This window comes from Cydia splendana, chromosome 13 (assembly GCF_910591565.1).
Source record: "Cydia splendana chromosome 13, ilCydSple1.2, whole genome shotgun sequence".
Taxonomy (NCBI): Eukaryota; Metazoa; Arthropoda; class Insecta; order Lepidoptera; family Tortricidae; genus Cydia; species Cydia splendana.
In genome coordinates this window covers 6,317,823-6,333,109 of record NC_085972.1, presented here as the reverse complement: position 1 = coordinate 6,333,109, position 15,287 = coordinate 6,317,823, and the positions used below count along the sequence as shown (strand labels likewise).

At 39.2% G+C, this 15,287-nt stretch overlaps 1 protein-coding gene across 2 annotated transcripts; it reads left to right on the top strand.

Moving 5' to 3' along the window:
• Window positions 1–1,880: 1,880 nt before the first annotated feature.
• Window positions 1,881–14,459, top strand: LOC134796401 (peroxisomal membrane protein PEX14). 2 transcript variants are annotated; one of them, XM_063768599.1, is made up of 5 exons: window positions 1,881–2,074; window positions 3,000–3,263; window positions 3,840–4,051; window positions 12,233–12,439; window positions 13,328–14,459. In XM_063768599.1, the coding sequence occupies exons 1-5, from the start codon at window positions 2,024–2,026 to the stop codon at window positions 13,332–13,334; spliced, it is 741 nt and encodes a 246-aa protein (XP_063624669.1). In that variant the 5' UTR covers window positions 1,881–2,023; the 3' UTR covers window positions 13,335–14,459. The 2 variants fall into 2 exon arrangements, with proteins under 2 accessions (XP_063624669.1, XP_063624670.1); XM_063768600.1 differs by lacking the exon at window positions 13,328–14,459 and having other exon boundaries at window positions 12,233–12,443.
• Window positions 14,460–15,287: the final 828 nt, after the last annotated feature.

Here is a 15,287-nt window from a genome sequence, read left to right as displayed (position 1 = left end):
TATGTTGCTGGATTCGTCGATCTATGAGCTCAAAACAAAAACGGCCGTTTTAACTTTGGACGGGTAGATTGACGAATCCAATAACATAAAAACTAGTTTAATGTATTCAGCAGTGGCGCTAGTGTGCACGTTGATGGGCTCTTAAAAACCTGACCCCAACAAAAAAGAAAAAAATACAAAAAGAAATTCCCTCTCTGGGATTCGAACCCAGGACCATTAGCTTCCTGAACTGGATTACTGCCAATACCCGCTAGGCTAAACGGGTTGTCAATTCTAATTACAATGGTATCCTACCAGAGCGCTAGTAGTATAAACGAACTTTTGAAAGGGACATTTTTTTGTATGGAGTTATCGTTCTTCTCCTAGTGAGTATTATATTCTTTGATAGTATGGCATAGTATCCGATTGCAATGGACGTAATTGACACAAACTATGTTTTCACATTAAAAAAACTATCCTAAATGCGATACAGTTACATGTTTTCTCTAGAATATTCTTATCTTCAAAATAATTCAAAATAAAAATAATTACCACAAATTGTTAAATTACTTAAAAAGCAAATAATATCTGTGACACAAAACAAAATGTAAGATTACCATCTTAAAACACTATTCGTAAGCGAAAAAATAATTGACTTTAATATTACTTTAAGTTAGGGCTCAAAATATAGCCAGCGCTACAGGACTATTGCTGTAGCCATGTCGATAAAGTCATATCGATAAACTATCGACATTTCTTGCAATTTTAATTTTACTTCAAAGGTTTAACGGTACCTAAAATGAACAAAAACGCTTTTATTCTTTATTGTGGTTATCAGCGGGCTCAGCACGGTTACATTTTTATCGACTATCACTATGCGCGTCCCTTTCGCACTTACATACTTGTTAGAACGTGACAGGCATGGTGACAAGGGATAAAAACGCGACCGTGCTAAGCCGCCAGATCACAATTTTATAGTCACGCCCCAGCAGGGAACCAAGGGAAAGTTCAGATATTTAATTAAAATACATAAATACCTCCTAAAATAGGTGTTCCGCAATAATTGAATTATATTATTATATTATAATATATTCATTATCCATTAGCATTTCAATTATGTTTATGTTTAACGAAGATATTGAAGCTTCAATTAATCGCTATTTCATTCCGCTGTGTAGCGTTTATCGATATATAACATGATTAAAATCGACTTTTCACATCCCTAAAAGAGCACACATATACGCTTTTACGCACACATACACAGCCTGGGCGCGTCACAAAAGGCAACACTTGATTTGAAGTCCATCTTGTCAACAGTATGGTTGTCCTTTTTTGACAAACGGCATTTTTAAAAGAGCGAGGAGAGAGAAATGATACTAGTTGCTGCGCCGTGAAAGAGAACAGAAAACGTTGGGCCCTTGGACTTTTCACATCCCTAAAAGAGCACACATATACGTTTTTACGCACACATACACAACCTGGGTCTACCTAAAAAGGGGACACCTGGATTTGAAGTCCATCTTGTCAACAGTATGGTTGTCCTTTTTTGACAAACGGCATTTTTAAAAGAGCAAGGAGAGAGAAATGATACTAGTTGCTGCGCCGTCAAAGAGAACAGAAAGCGTTGGGGCCTTGGGTATGCCCAATGAGAATAAAAAAAAATAGAAAATTCACTGTTTTGGGTGGGACTTGAACCCACGACCACTGGATAGCTAGCCCAGTGCTCTGCCATCTGAGGTCTTCGTAATAATCCGCGCGAGTTTCTGACTTGCGCTGGGTGCAAGCGTCGTCTCGTCGAGTGATTGTAGAGTCGGCCATTATTATGGCCGTACATTATTTGGCACTCGCTTGTATACTCTGTGCTCCTGGTCTGTCAGTGTCATGTCAAGTCAATAGTCATATTGTATCATTAGCGTTTTAATATTTTTTGCGATCGTGATTATTATGTTTACTTTACAATAAAAATAACCAAGTATCGCAGGACATTTCTTTTTGCGCGTTTAAAGTTTGTGCTGCAAGTTTGACAAATTAAATTAAGGCAAACATGTCGGCAGATGCTTTAGTAAACGCGGCATCAGATGTTCGGGAGAATTTGGTAATTATTTGACCTTTTTGTCTTTGCAGCAATGAATAAGATATCTATTATACGCTTATAATAAACATGCACCTGTTTAAAATGAAAAGATAGTGTACTTATATGTATTGGCAGCTACTTTCTTAGTAAAATCTTCATCGACCTTCGCTCTTTAGCTTAAAATTTTATTTTTCGTTTCCGCGATTGAGCTGTTATGAAAACTCAATTAGAATACAATACTGTTTATATTAGTAATGAAAACTCAATTTGTATAAGTTATTTGTCGAAGAAACATTTAGGCACTATTTAAAATTAGCCATTAGCAATTCAATTGTAAATCGTAATACTATTTAGAATATCAGAGAAAATGTTAGTTAGTTTTAGTTATTGTAATTAGAAACAGTGATGTAGAAGTTTGCGAACTGACAATAAGCATCACTACCTAATGTTCCTTTATTGCCTTTTTACTTGTAGTTTGATTGTGCTATACTGAAAAGAACTCATAACATCTATTTTTTAGGGTTCCGTACCCAAATGGTAAAAACGGGACCCTATTACTAAGACTCCACTGTCCATCTGTCCGTCAGCATGTCACCAAGCTGTATTTCATGAACTGTGATAGCTGAAAGCTAGACAGTTGAAATTTTCACAGATGATGTATTTCTGTTGCTGCTATTACAACAAATACGAGTCCGACTCGCACTTGTCCAGTTTTTTACTTGTAGTTTGATTGTGCTATACTGAAAAGAGCTCATAACATCCATTTTTTTTATAAAACATTCTAAAATGATGAACATAGCTTGGTAGTGAAAGTTATACTGCATTAAGATAATCTATACAATTCATAAGTAGTGAATAATGTTGAATTAATGGGATATCTACACTCAAATTATTTATTATATTTCTTTAAAGATGTAATTAAGGCATAACATTATTTCCTTTGTAGGTAACAACTGCAATAAATTTCCTTAAAAACCCAAATGTGAACCGATGCACCATGGAAAGCAAGGAGCGGTTTCTCCGTGCCAAAGGTCTCACAGACTTGGAGATAGCCAGGGCTGTTGAGAAATGTGGAGAGTTGTTAGACGGACCTTCGTTGACCTCAGAGTTGATGTTCTTCCAGCACTCAAGGCAGTCATGGTTTAGAGAACATATCCTACCTTTAGTGGTGTATGGGGGGTTTGCATATGGTTGCTACTGGCTGTATAAGGTGAGTTCATGACTTCATGCTTCCATAGGTATGTCAGTTATAATATTTGAATTTATTGATTGCTTAAGTTCAATTGTGAACACATATTTTTTATGACATGAAGTAATGGAGGCCAAGACTCATTTTGGGTCATAGCGCGAAACTAGTAAGTAAGGGGTTAAGTTTTGGTTCTAATTAGCATTCAAAGTTTTGGTTTTGGCAGGTTTTGCCATAAAAATCATGTTCTGCCAATAAGTTTGGCCGTAACTAGAGCAAAACCAAACCTTCGATTCTCTATGGATCATGTAAATGTAAAAGCAATCCTCTTAGCTAAGCAATGCAAAGTGTGGAATGTCATCATTAATGTCAAATCTCTATGAAACTATAACGTTTATAATGACACTCTCTCACTTTATTCTATTCAAACCGGTGCACAATTAGCTTAGACGGACTCATTCTCGTTTTAAGGATCGGCCCTTTTACCGCAGCAAAATGTACGACAAAAACGCAACGCATAAGACGCGTCATTGCGTATACGTCAATCCAGTGTGATGGATTTATAATTTCATCATTTTCACCTAAAAAAAAATCTTCCAGAACTGTATACGTCACATCCTATTCGTCGAGGAGCCGAAACGCAAAACTACGACGGAATGTCTCGAGGAAGTCCGCAAATCCCTGGACATACTGAACACGAGTATGACGTCACTGCGTGGGGAGATGCAGGCGTCGGCACAGAGCTCTTTACGGACGCAACTGGATGGGCTGAAGGCAGACATCGCTTCGGTTAAAGGAATACTTTTGAATAGGTGAGTTTTTTAACCAACATCACAGTGAGACCTCTTGGAACCATTTGGTTGCCGATGAAGTTCATAAAAAGTAGGCATAAATCTTGAGTCCCTGGACATACTGAACACGAGTATGACGTCACTGCGCGGGGAGATGCAGGCTTCGGCACAGAGCTCTTTACGGACGCAACTGGATGGACTGAAGGCTGACATACCTTCGGTTAAAGGAATACTTTTGAATAGGTGAGTTTTTTAATCAACATCACAGTGAGACCTCTTGGAACCATTTGGTTAAAGATAAAAAATAGTTTATTCAAGTAGGCATATTACAATGCGCTTATGAACGTCAAATAAAGCTAAAGCCACTAAAGCTAGTTGCCGATGAAGTTTATAAAAAGTGGCCATAAATCGTGAGTCCCTGGACATGATGAACACGAGTATGACGTCACTGCGCGGGGAGATGCAGGCTTCGGCACAGAGCTCTTTACGGACGCAACTGGATGGGCTGAAGGCCGACATAGCTTCGGTTAAAGGAATACTTTTGAATAGGTGAGTTTTGTAACCAACATCACAGTGAGACTTCTTGGAACCATTTGGTTGCCGATGAAGTCCATAAAAAGTAGCCATAAATCGTGAGTCCCTGGATATAATGAACACGAGTATGACGTCACGTCGCGGGGAGATGCAGGCCAGCTCAGAGCTATCTAAGAATGCAGCTCGAAGTCAGGCAAGCAAAAGTCAGGTTGAACACGGAACCCGAGCAGTAGGGAGACAGGCATTCTGGGATCCGTTCGGCTCAGCATCCAACCAATTATTAGGGTTGGCACAACTTGACGTCCCTTTGCGTGCACGACCACATATACTGGGTCAAGCAAATCTTGTCAGTAGCAAACGGCGGCAAATTTGAAAAATCGAATAATTCGAAAATCGCGTGTCATCTGTGTTCTATCTGTGGAATGTGGATCGCGAATGACAGCCATCATCTTTGTTTACATTCTGAATCGATTCAATTTCAAGAGATATTTCTGCTGTGTCACCATTAAATACCAATATATTAAATAAGATTGTGCTTAATCAAAGCTAAGATGCCTACAATGCCGTGCCAACTGAGAAATCTAATAAAATATTAAAATCCAGTAGGATATCTGCCTGCTGAAGCAATTATTTTATTCATACATTCTTGTTTAACGGCATAGTCCACTTCTAATTTTATTTTGAGATCTTCAAATTAGTTAATCATTTTTATCAACATCACACACCGCTTTTAAATTGTCCGTCCATACCTATTAATAACAATTTCAAACATTTTCTATAGAGAATCCGCGAGTGACAATTTGAATTGACGGGCGCGCTCAGCGGAAAAAAAGTTTTGGTTCGATGTACATTGTACATTGCTGCTTTTCTTAGCGCAATACTACTCTTTGAGTGTTGCCCTACTTTAGTTTGCTTTACATTGCTACTGACAAGATTTGCTTGACGCACATATAAGATAATTACTTGAATTTTGACAACCCTAAATAGCCGAAAGGGATAGTGCCAAACATTAGAAAGGGACAACATGATTCGTCCCTGAATCGCTGTCAAACTTCGGTTTTGTAGGAAGTGTCCTTTCTGTACGGTAGTACTATTATTTATTCTGTGGCCCGAGGCCTGTAGGGTGTGTGCTCCGATTGGATATACTTCCTTGGACTATATTTGCTCGTAGGTATTCAAACTGTAGTATGAACGCGCTCTAGCCCTGAAATAGTCAGACCAAGCTAACTCTACATGCAATGTGCAATGTTAAGGCCCGTCTCGATATCGCGCGGCGGCCGCGCGAGCAATGTTCAACCGCGGCACACCTGTATTTTGGCTCGCGAGCCAATTTCGGCACCATCTTGAACTTATGCGCGGCGGCCGCGCGCGGCAGGAGATCCGACGATCGACCACATTATATCACAAAAATTAATTATTCGGAACGAAGTATAGCCAAATAGAAAAATGATCTGTTGCGATAATTACTACATTTACTGTTCAATAGAAACTGTTTAGTGCCGTATAATTTAATTAAAGTACGACGTTTTTCATTATCCATGTATGCTGCCGCGCGAGCCAACTGAAATATATACACACCCGTCCCAACTGCGCGCGAACATTCCTTTGCCGCGCGTCGAAAAACCGACAATGAATATATGCGCGATATGGAGACGGGGCTTTAGACGGACTCTTATACTTTTATCATTATTCATTAGTTAGAGAAGCGATATTGAATATACTGATACATTATCACAAATTGTTTATTGTTTATTTCATTTTACAATTAGCACTAACAGTTAAACCTTACATACTAATCGGTGTTGTGTTACTTATGTCTGACAGGTACTTAATTGAGATGCATTAAATTACAATATATTAATAAAAATAAATTACAATAAAAACAGGTACACGAGCAAAATGACAGTAATTCTATAATATAATGTCGATTTACAGTATGGAGCTTTTCGCCACTATTGACTCAAGGTAACGGCTGGATGCTGTCAGAAATTGGTTCTCACGAGGTGTATAATATGTCAAGTTGGCTATCGCTGTTTAAGACGAAACAGGAGCTGAGTTTTAAATATTTTAGGTAAATATACCCGTCTCGCTAACGAAAGCGGCACCTAAAAGTAGTGCGATAAGGACAAGGCGAAAAATCCTGCGTAAAAATCTCAAAAATCGAGGTTTCGTACTCCTCTGTTTCCTCCTCCAAAACTTAACCAATCGTAACCAAATTTGGAAATCTAAATGATTATGAAATTATCTGTGTCGGACCGTTTTGCTTTTTTGGCTAATTGATATCAGTTTTGAATGCTACGCCTCTCATTGCGGCATAGTCAATTAGGCCATTTTGGCCATTTTTGAAGGGCTCTAGCGCCTTAAAAACCAAAAATATCAAAAAAAGCAAAACGGTCCGACACAGATATTGACAATATTAATCTGTGTTGAAAAAATCATTGCTCTAGCTTCAAAAACCACGGAGGAAAACGAGGAGTACGTTTGTATGGAGAAATGACCACTCCCGTTGGCTCTTAAGATACTATTTGATTGCGTCATCGCTTGATGGAGTGGGGAGAAAGAGAGAGCACGCGTCCTGGCCGCCGAGACGGCAAAGAAGCCGCGGCTGCGAGCGCGTAATAGCTTGGTGGAGGCCTGAGGCTAGGGCATGCAGAGTAGTAGGTCCCGTTACCAAGAATGTCATTTCCCGGTTCTGGATATGGCCGGAACCGGGATTCCCGGTTCTCAAGGCATCTTATGATTATTTTTAGGAAATCGTTTATGTTAGCGTACAATCTTTATCAATTACTTGTTTTCATGTCGCATAAGTATTAATAAATGACTTAAGTATATTATTTAAAAACATCACAACACTTTAATTGGCGTTCCAACCTATTTTACGAAATTAACCGGCACAGCCGAGCCACACGGTAGCACGTAGCACTCAGCATGAGCATTATGACGGCACGGCATACAGAAGTTAAAAATTCAACCCGAGAACGGAATATTTTCATAGAAATACAACTTCCTAGAAGAAAAATATTCGAATATTAAAAGTTGTTTTAAGAATTTTAAGATATAGCTTCACCCGGGTCAAAAATCCAAATAAGTGTAATTTAGTAGCTTTAAGGCTTCATTGAGACATACGACACAAACATACATAGAACAAAATTGTAATAGGAAATTGGGTAACATCGATTGAAAATATTGGAATGCCTACTTTACTAGGTTAGTTTGTCGGGTTATTTGGGTCCCCCGTTTCATATTTAGCACTAATATTTATTGTCCCGAGATAAAGTATTAAAACAATACTACTATTGAAATATGATGAGAATGAGAACCGGGAAGTACCGGTACCGGTTCTTTTGACACTATAAAATTCCCGGGAGCATGCCCTACCTGAGGCACCCGAGACCAGGGGTGTTGCGAATATTCGCATCCGCAACCGCGGAACTTCCGCATTATTTTCAACATCCGCATAAAATCGATGCGGATCTTATGCGGATGCGGATGTCGAACAAGTCGGTACAGGAACGTCTTAGCGGCGGCGTATGTGCTAGGTTATTTCGTCATTACCTATAACGAAATCGTCTATATCCAGAAAAGCCGGCCAAGTTATTGTTTATTAAAAATAACGCACCCATATTCTTGCTCAAATTCTAAACGTATCGTTTTTTTTTTAATAAAAATTACTATAAATGTAGTATTTGACGTTTTTTAGTACCTTATCTTGACATCCGCATCCGCGGATGTGAGCCTTTAAATATCCGCATCCGCGGATGTCAAAAAAATCTGCATCCGTAACATCCCTGATTGCTACCAGGGAGAGTAAGGCAGGATTAGTTAGTGTTCCCCGTATAAATACAACAAATAAATATATGTTACATGCACCAACATTTGTATAACAAAGACAATAATCAATCGTACTCAAAACGATTTGCTTCAATAGCTACATTTAGATAAGACCGCTAATTAAGCGGCTAATTAAGTACGCGTATAAGTCTAAAAATAAATATTCAATTATAAATCTTATGGATTATACATAAGTTTCAAAACAACAAAGTAACGCTTCAGTAATTGTATAATTTGAGTTGTATAATTTGTGTATTGTAGGAAGTAGGTAACCAAGTAACCAATAAGTGTTTGTGTTTGATAAGATGTCGCTGACTTCTAGCCTACTTTAGAAATTGCAAATCCGCCCGATTTTGCATCGATTCGGTAATTAGAAGTTAGAACAGGGTACGAAAACTAAACGTTATCTGTCTCTCTCTCTGCCGCACTAATATGTAATAGTGATAGAGAGACAGAAAGCGTTTCTTGTCGTATCGCAAACGATTGGCGTCTTGGCTAGGCCCCCAGATAACATACTAGATAACACCCACGCAATAATAAAACAATTTATAAACACATTACCCTCATTTGCGTCTCGCTGTAGGGCAAATAGTAGAATGTACAGTCGCCATCAGATATATCGGAGCGGCCAAGGTGTTCACAATATCTGAACACGCACTCTAACGCCGCGACAATAGAGGCGTGTTCAGATATTTGTGAACACCTTAGCCGCTCCGATATATCTGATGGCGACTGTATAATGAGAGCGTAAATGAAACAAATTGGAACTATATTGGAAGCCATTTATCGGTGCGAGATGCTATTGCTAAGGGTGGTATTCCACGTGTCCAATTTCTTTGTCCAATGTGTATTGCGTCTCACATTTTGCTTTAATGAGAGAGTGAGACACACTGACATGGGACAAATAAATTGGACAGGTGGAATACCACCCTAAGCGAGGGTCGATTTAAGTTGGGGATGAAATGGATATTTACGCTCTGTTTTATCAGTTTATCACACATCGCCGATAATAGCGGCAGTGCGGCCCCTACTATTTACTACCCTTATTATTTATTTATTTATGACCCCTATTAATTATCACTACATCTTATAAAACAAAGTCTCCCGCCGCATCTGTTTGTATGTTCGCGATAAACTCAAAAACTACTGAACGGATTGTCATGCGGTTTTGAACTATCAATAGAGTGATTCTTAAGGAAGGTTTAGGTGTATAGAGTCTGGCTACTGAAATATTACACAAATGTTTGGCGGGAAATTCAAAAAATCTTGGGCTGGTCACACTTTGTGTAGTAGGAATTATCGTTTTGATACTAGAAAATATTTTTGATTTTCTGTGCACACGTAAGGTACCTAAGGATATAACTTAAATAGGTATACGTTGACGTGCACTGATGCACTCAAAGTCAGCTCACATAATTTCTACCACTATGTAAAGTACAGTCAACGATAAACACATATGTTAACACTTTCTCACCATATACAATTTTTTTGTTAGGTTTCGTTTTAGTTATTTTATTTTATCAGGTACTTAAGTATTACTACTTGTATGTATTTTTGTTAGTGTCCGACCGAAGGTTCGGTTTCGGTTTCGGCCAGTTTCGGCCAAAAAATCATGTTTCGGCTCTAGTTTCGGTTTCGGCCAAAAAACGGCCGAACCTTTCGGCCGGGCCGAAACTTACGAAATGGTACTTCGGACAAAGACCAAAAGTTGGGGAATAAGTAGGACATCAATATTAATACGTACATATGCTGATTCATGTATAGGTACAGAAATTAATTGGTTTATTATAATTATTATAAAACACAATTCCACTAATAAGGGCGCCACTGGACGGTAGACGCAGTCTTAAGAGGCTGTCAATGCCTATAACGCGCACACTGTCTAATTGTATCGGAGTGAATAAGATAGCACTGTCGCATGTTACTGGGCCCTGGGCAAGAGAATAATAAGAAAACTCATCATCTTCCTCGCGTAATCCCGGAATTTTTGCCGAGCCGTGGCAATGGGAATGGGAGCCTGAGGTCCAATAGACAACTAATCCCAAGAATTGGTGTAGGTACTAGTCTTTACGAAAGCGACTGCCATCAGACTGACCTTCTAACCCAGAGAGTAAACTAGGCCTTATCGGGACTAATCCGGCTGCCTCACGATGTTTTTCCTTCACCGAAAAGTAAATAGTAATATATCAAATTCTGCATACAGCATGTTCTGTTGTTCAGTACAGGGAAATAATTTTTCGTTTTTAATTTCAATCTTAAGGCGTTGGCCGAGTATAGTCATATTCCTATCTACCTCTAATGGCAAATTTTAAGCGAGGCTGAAGGCTACGCTCAACTTGTGCCGCAAAGTTGATTATCTGAATAGTTAATATTTTGCGACGCTAAACAGCTGACTATTGATTAAAACGAAGAAAAAACCCTTAAGTGTCCCCAGTACAGTTTTTCATACGAATGCTCGACCTTACCCTCACTTACCTCAATTTACCATTGGTTTGTGTTCCACATGTCCTCTACTTCAGCTTAGCCTTTGGCCTCGCTGCGCCATGCTCGGCCTGCGGTCTCGCTTTTTAATACAATGGACATTAGTTGGAGTCTGTGCTCAAATACTTATCCTGAAGCCTGAAGCACGGTTTTGACTTCGCATGAAAGTTCGCCTCACTGAGGCACTTCGGACTTTTAGGCCCAGGTGAAGATCGGTACTCGGCGTTGCGATATTGTTAACAAAAAATTTCGCGCTCGCTGCGCTCGCGTTTTTGGTTGACCCTGTATCTACATGTTAGCTTGACTGGTGAATGAATAGAGTTAGACCAAGAAAATTCTGCAATGATTTTGATAGAATACGCAGTGCAACTAGTGCAAATGTTATTTATACGTCATAATTTCATAGAAGTTTTGTCGTTTAAAATAACACTTGGATTGCGTGTGTTATCAAAATCGTTGCAGAATTATCTTGGACTAACTCTAGTAATTTTCTTAAAAAACTGCTTAAGTAACATCAATCTCAAGAACATTGGGTGTTGACAGCCCATTGACAGCCCCATAATATAGTGCGTAAAAGCGGTTTTATGTCATTTTTTCAACGATTTTACCAAGTCTACAAAAGTTTCGGTTTCGGCCGAAACTAGAGCCAAAGCCGAACATTCGGTTTCGGTTTCGGCAAAAAAACATGTTTCGGTCGGACACTAATTTTTGTTCAATAAAGAATTTGTCCTATTGTAACAAGGAGAAAAATGAAATGTAGTTTAAATAAGACCTAGCTCGATAATACCGTAGTATTAATCCATCACCAAAAAAATACATAAGTACTATGCCAAATATGCTAAATGCTAAGTATCAAAATATTTATAGAGCACCAACCTCAGTAGTTTTTCGTTATACAACGCTACACGTCGACTTCGCACATTGTCGTAATTATTTAAGAGCTTAAATAATAGTTTGCGAACCTCACTCAGTATAGAAACCGCAAACAATTTGAATGAATGACATAAATTGACAACTGACTTTTAGCTTTTTTTTTAAATCATAGACAATTAGTGATACAACAACGAAATATCTGTCAACAATTTTTGGCTAGCCAGACTGTTTAGGTTTACCCGTGCGAAGCCAGGGCGGCTCGCTAGTTTGATCCATAAGTATTTAATTAGCACATTAAAATTAGCAACTTGATCAGATAAAAGTTACATTTTGTACGATTACGCAGCACAAAAAATTTTGCTCCCATACAAACATGGTGTGTCCCTGATTTAATATTATTAAAAACGTAAAAATGTTGTTTGTGCTTTCTAGGACACGAAATCAATTGATTTACCCAATTACAAGTGCGATTTTTTTCCACAGGAACCAATTCCCATCAGTAAAGACCCGGTCCGAGCCGCCATCTATCCCGGCCTGGCAGCGTCAGTCCGAAGAAGCCACGTCCACCGAAGTGGCCGTTGAGGACAAGAAGCCCCATAGGAGCCGCAGCCAACGCTCCGAGTCCGGCGGTTCTAACTCTAGTGAGGGGGAGCAGGCGACTAAGAACAGCGACAGCAGTTTGGAGATCATGTGAGTCTCTCTCGCTCCCACTCTTTCCCCTCTTGTGTGTTCTGTCTCTTTCGGAGGCGGTTGTTGAAGACAAGAAGCCACATAGAAGCCGCAGTCAACGCTCCGAGTCTGGCGGTTCAAACTCTAGTGAGGGCGAGCAGGCGACTAAGAACAGCGACAGCAGTCTTGAGATCATGTGAGTATATCTTCTTTCCTTTCACTCTTTCTTGTCCCTCTCGTGTGCTGTTTCTCACTCACTCTCTCTCGGAGCAGGCGTGGCTCACTCCGCGATTTCGTCGCTTTGCTACAGGTAGATAAAAGTACATCCGTTCCGCCCCAATTTTGGGGAAAGCCATAAGCCACGCGTGGCGCTGTCGCCACCTAGCGACCATATCTGTGCTGATCGTAACAGACGCGTTTTGTTAGAGAGTGAGTCTTCTGTACCTAGTACTATTATTTATTCTGTGCTCGGAGTCGGTTGTGGAAGACAAGTAGCCACAAAGGAGCCGCAGTCAATGTTCGGAGGCCGGCGGTTCAAACTCTAGTGAATTCTGTTTAACACCCTCCCACTGGTTCTTTAAAGTTCATTATACCACAGAATAAATAATAGTACTAGGTACAGAAGATTCACTCTCTAACAAAACGCGTCTGTTACTATTAGGACAGATATGACCGCTAGGTGGCGACAGCGGCACGCGCGGCTTATGGCTAACCACCAAAATTGGTGTGGGACGGATGTACTTGTAGCTACCTGTTGCAAAGGGAACAAAATCGCGGAGTGAGCCACGCCTGATTATACTTCAATCTTGTATTGGAATGGAATAGCTGTCAGAAATGTGATATTCTAAGTTTTCAAAAATCTATTTTTGATAATTATTGTGTTTGCAATGTGTATCTTTTTTTTTTCAGCACATGAACCCCATCGCCGTGCTGCCAATAAATCGATCTAGTCCAACTGGGTCCTGCAGAATGACAACGGGCACCGTTCTCACGATAAATAGGTTCCAAACATCACAATGACAGACACATCACACTAAGAGCGGGGCCACACTGGTGATTTGCGAGCGACTTGTAAACGAGGCGAGCGCGCAACTAGTTCGCCACGAGCGCGCAACAATTTCGCTGCGTACTGTCATACTGGAATGGGAGCGAAATCGCTGCGCGCTCGCCTCGCTTTCAAATCGCCAGTGTGGCACCGCTCTCATATGTAGAAACTGGTTTATATGTAGGTAATGAAACTAACGTTAATATCGGTTTTCCATACCTACTTTTTAAATGGTGGATTCAATTAATAAAAACTATTCTTACTTACGCTCAAAAATATAAGATGGAACCCTTTTATTGTAGAGCATTTGACATAAATAATGTATTATGAATTAATATATTTCATAGGATTTTTATTCGTGTTGTGATTGGGCTATTATGGTTTTATTAGACGAATATCTGTATTAATTGTAGAGAGGTATTGTCAAAATTAATAACTGGTACGATTTGATACAATGGTTGTCGGTAAATAAATTTATTTAATTTTAAATTTCAGACTCTTGAAGTGAATAACGGTATTAGATGTTTTCTAATACAATGAGAAAACAAATGAAAAACAGTTTGCACATGGTTGATGGATTACCGCATACATCGAAATTTCGTTATCTCGCTCTCTGTTGCACTTGTATTCGAGCGAAAGAGACACAGATATGCCATTTCGAAGGTAGCGGTAAGCCCTCAATGTATTGTCAATTGAACAATCATGGATAACATGAAACTACTGTTTTATTGTGAACTTCGTACTAGTTGTTTAGGTTAGCGCCACTTGCACCAATCCAAGTACCCGGGGTTAACCGGTTAAACCGTTAACCCAGTGTCAAAAAGTCAAATTGTACTGGAAACCATGGTAACCCCAGGTATAACCGGTTAACCCCGGGTTGGTGAATGGTGCAAGTGGCCCTTAGTGGTTAACTTAGATTAACGCTTGTTATTATTTGTTTACTGGATTTTTTATTAGTTGGAAGTGGGAGATACAGCCTGGCAAAAAAGAGTAGAAATTAAAAAGTGGCAACACTGTAGTGTCGTCCCTTTCAAAACAATTTATATAAGAGAACGGGATGACACTACAGTGTTGCCACTTTTTAATTTCTACTCTTTTTTGCCAGGCTGTAGCTACATATTATAATATTTTGAATAATTCAAATTACACTGTAAAATTAATAATGAAGTTGTAAATTTCCCGATAAATAAAAAAAGACAAAAAGAAATTCCATGAGTGTTGTAAATTGAAAAAATAATATTCACTGTCAAATAAATGTGTCATTTGTGTAAGTAGAATTTCGATGATACACCTACCTACAATTTTAAGTAACAAGAAATAATGGTCGGACGTCGGACACAACTTTGCGCAACCGGCGGCGGCAACCATAGGTTGGAGCGAGACACAGCGATCGGACCTTTCGTTTCCACCTATGGTTGCCGCCGCCGCCGTCGCCGCTCGCGCAAAGTTGTGGCTGTGTAAATGGCGTTATTATACGTACGTACAAAATAGTAGGTGGATTGTCAAACGTATAGCGCTTCAATATTTTGCACTCTAGAATTATTTTGTCTTGTCTATTATAATAAAGTACCTGGCTGGTTAAAACAGTGATACCTACAAAGCTAAAATGTTATAGATTCCATTGCTAAACTTTATGACATAGTAAAATATTATGTAGTTTATACTGTACTAAACGTTTTAATTATACAGGTGTAACTACTTACCCCCTTATTCATATTCACAAATCTCAATTAGCTAATAATCGTTTGTCCTTATCTGTCATTTTGATTTATGTACCTATTTGTAAGAAAGGGATAATACATAATTTAATTAAATCAGGCCCGT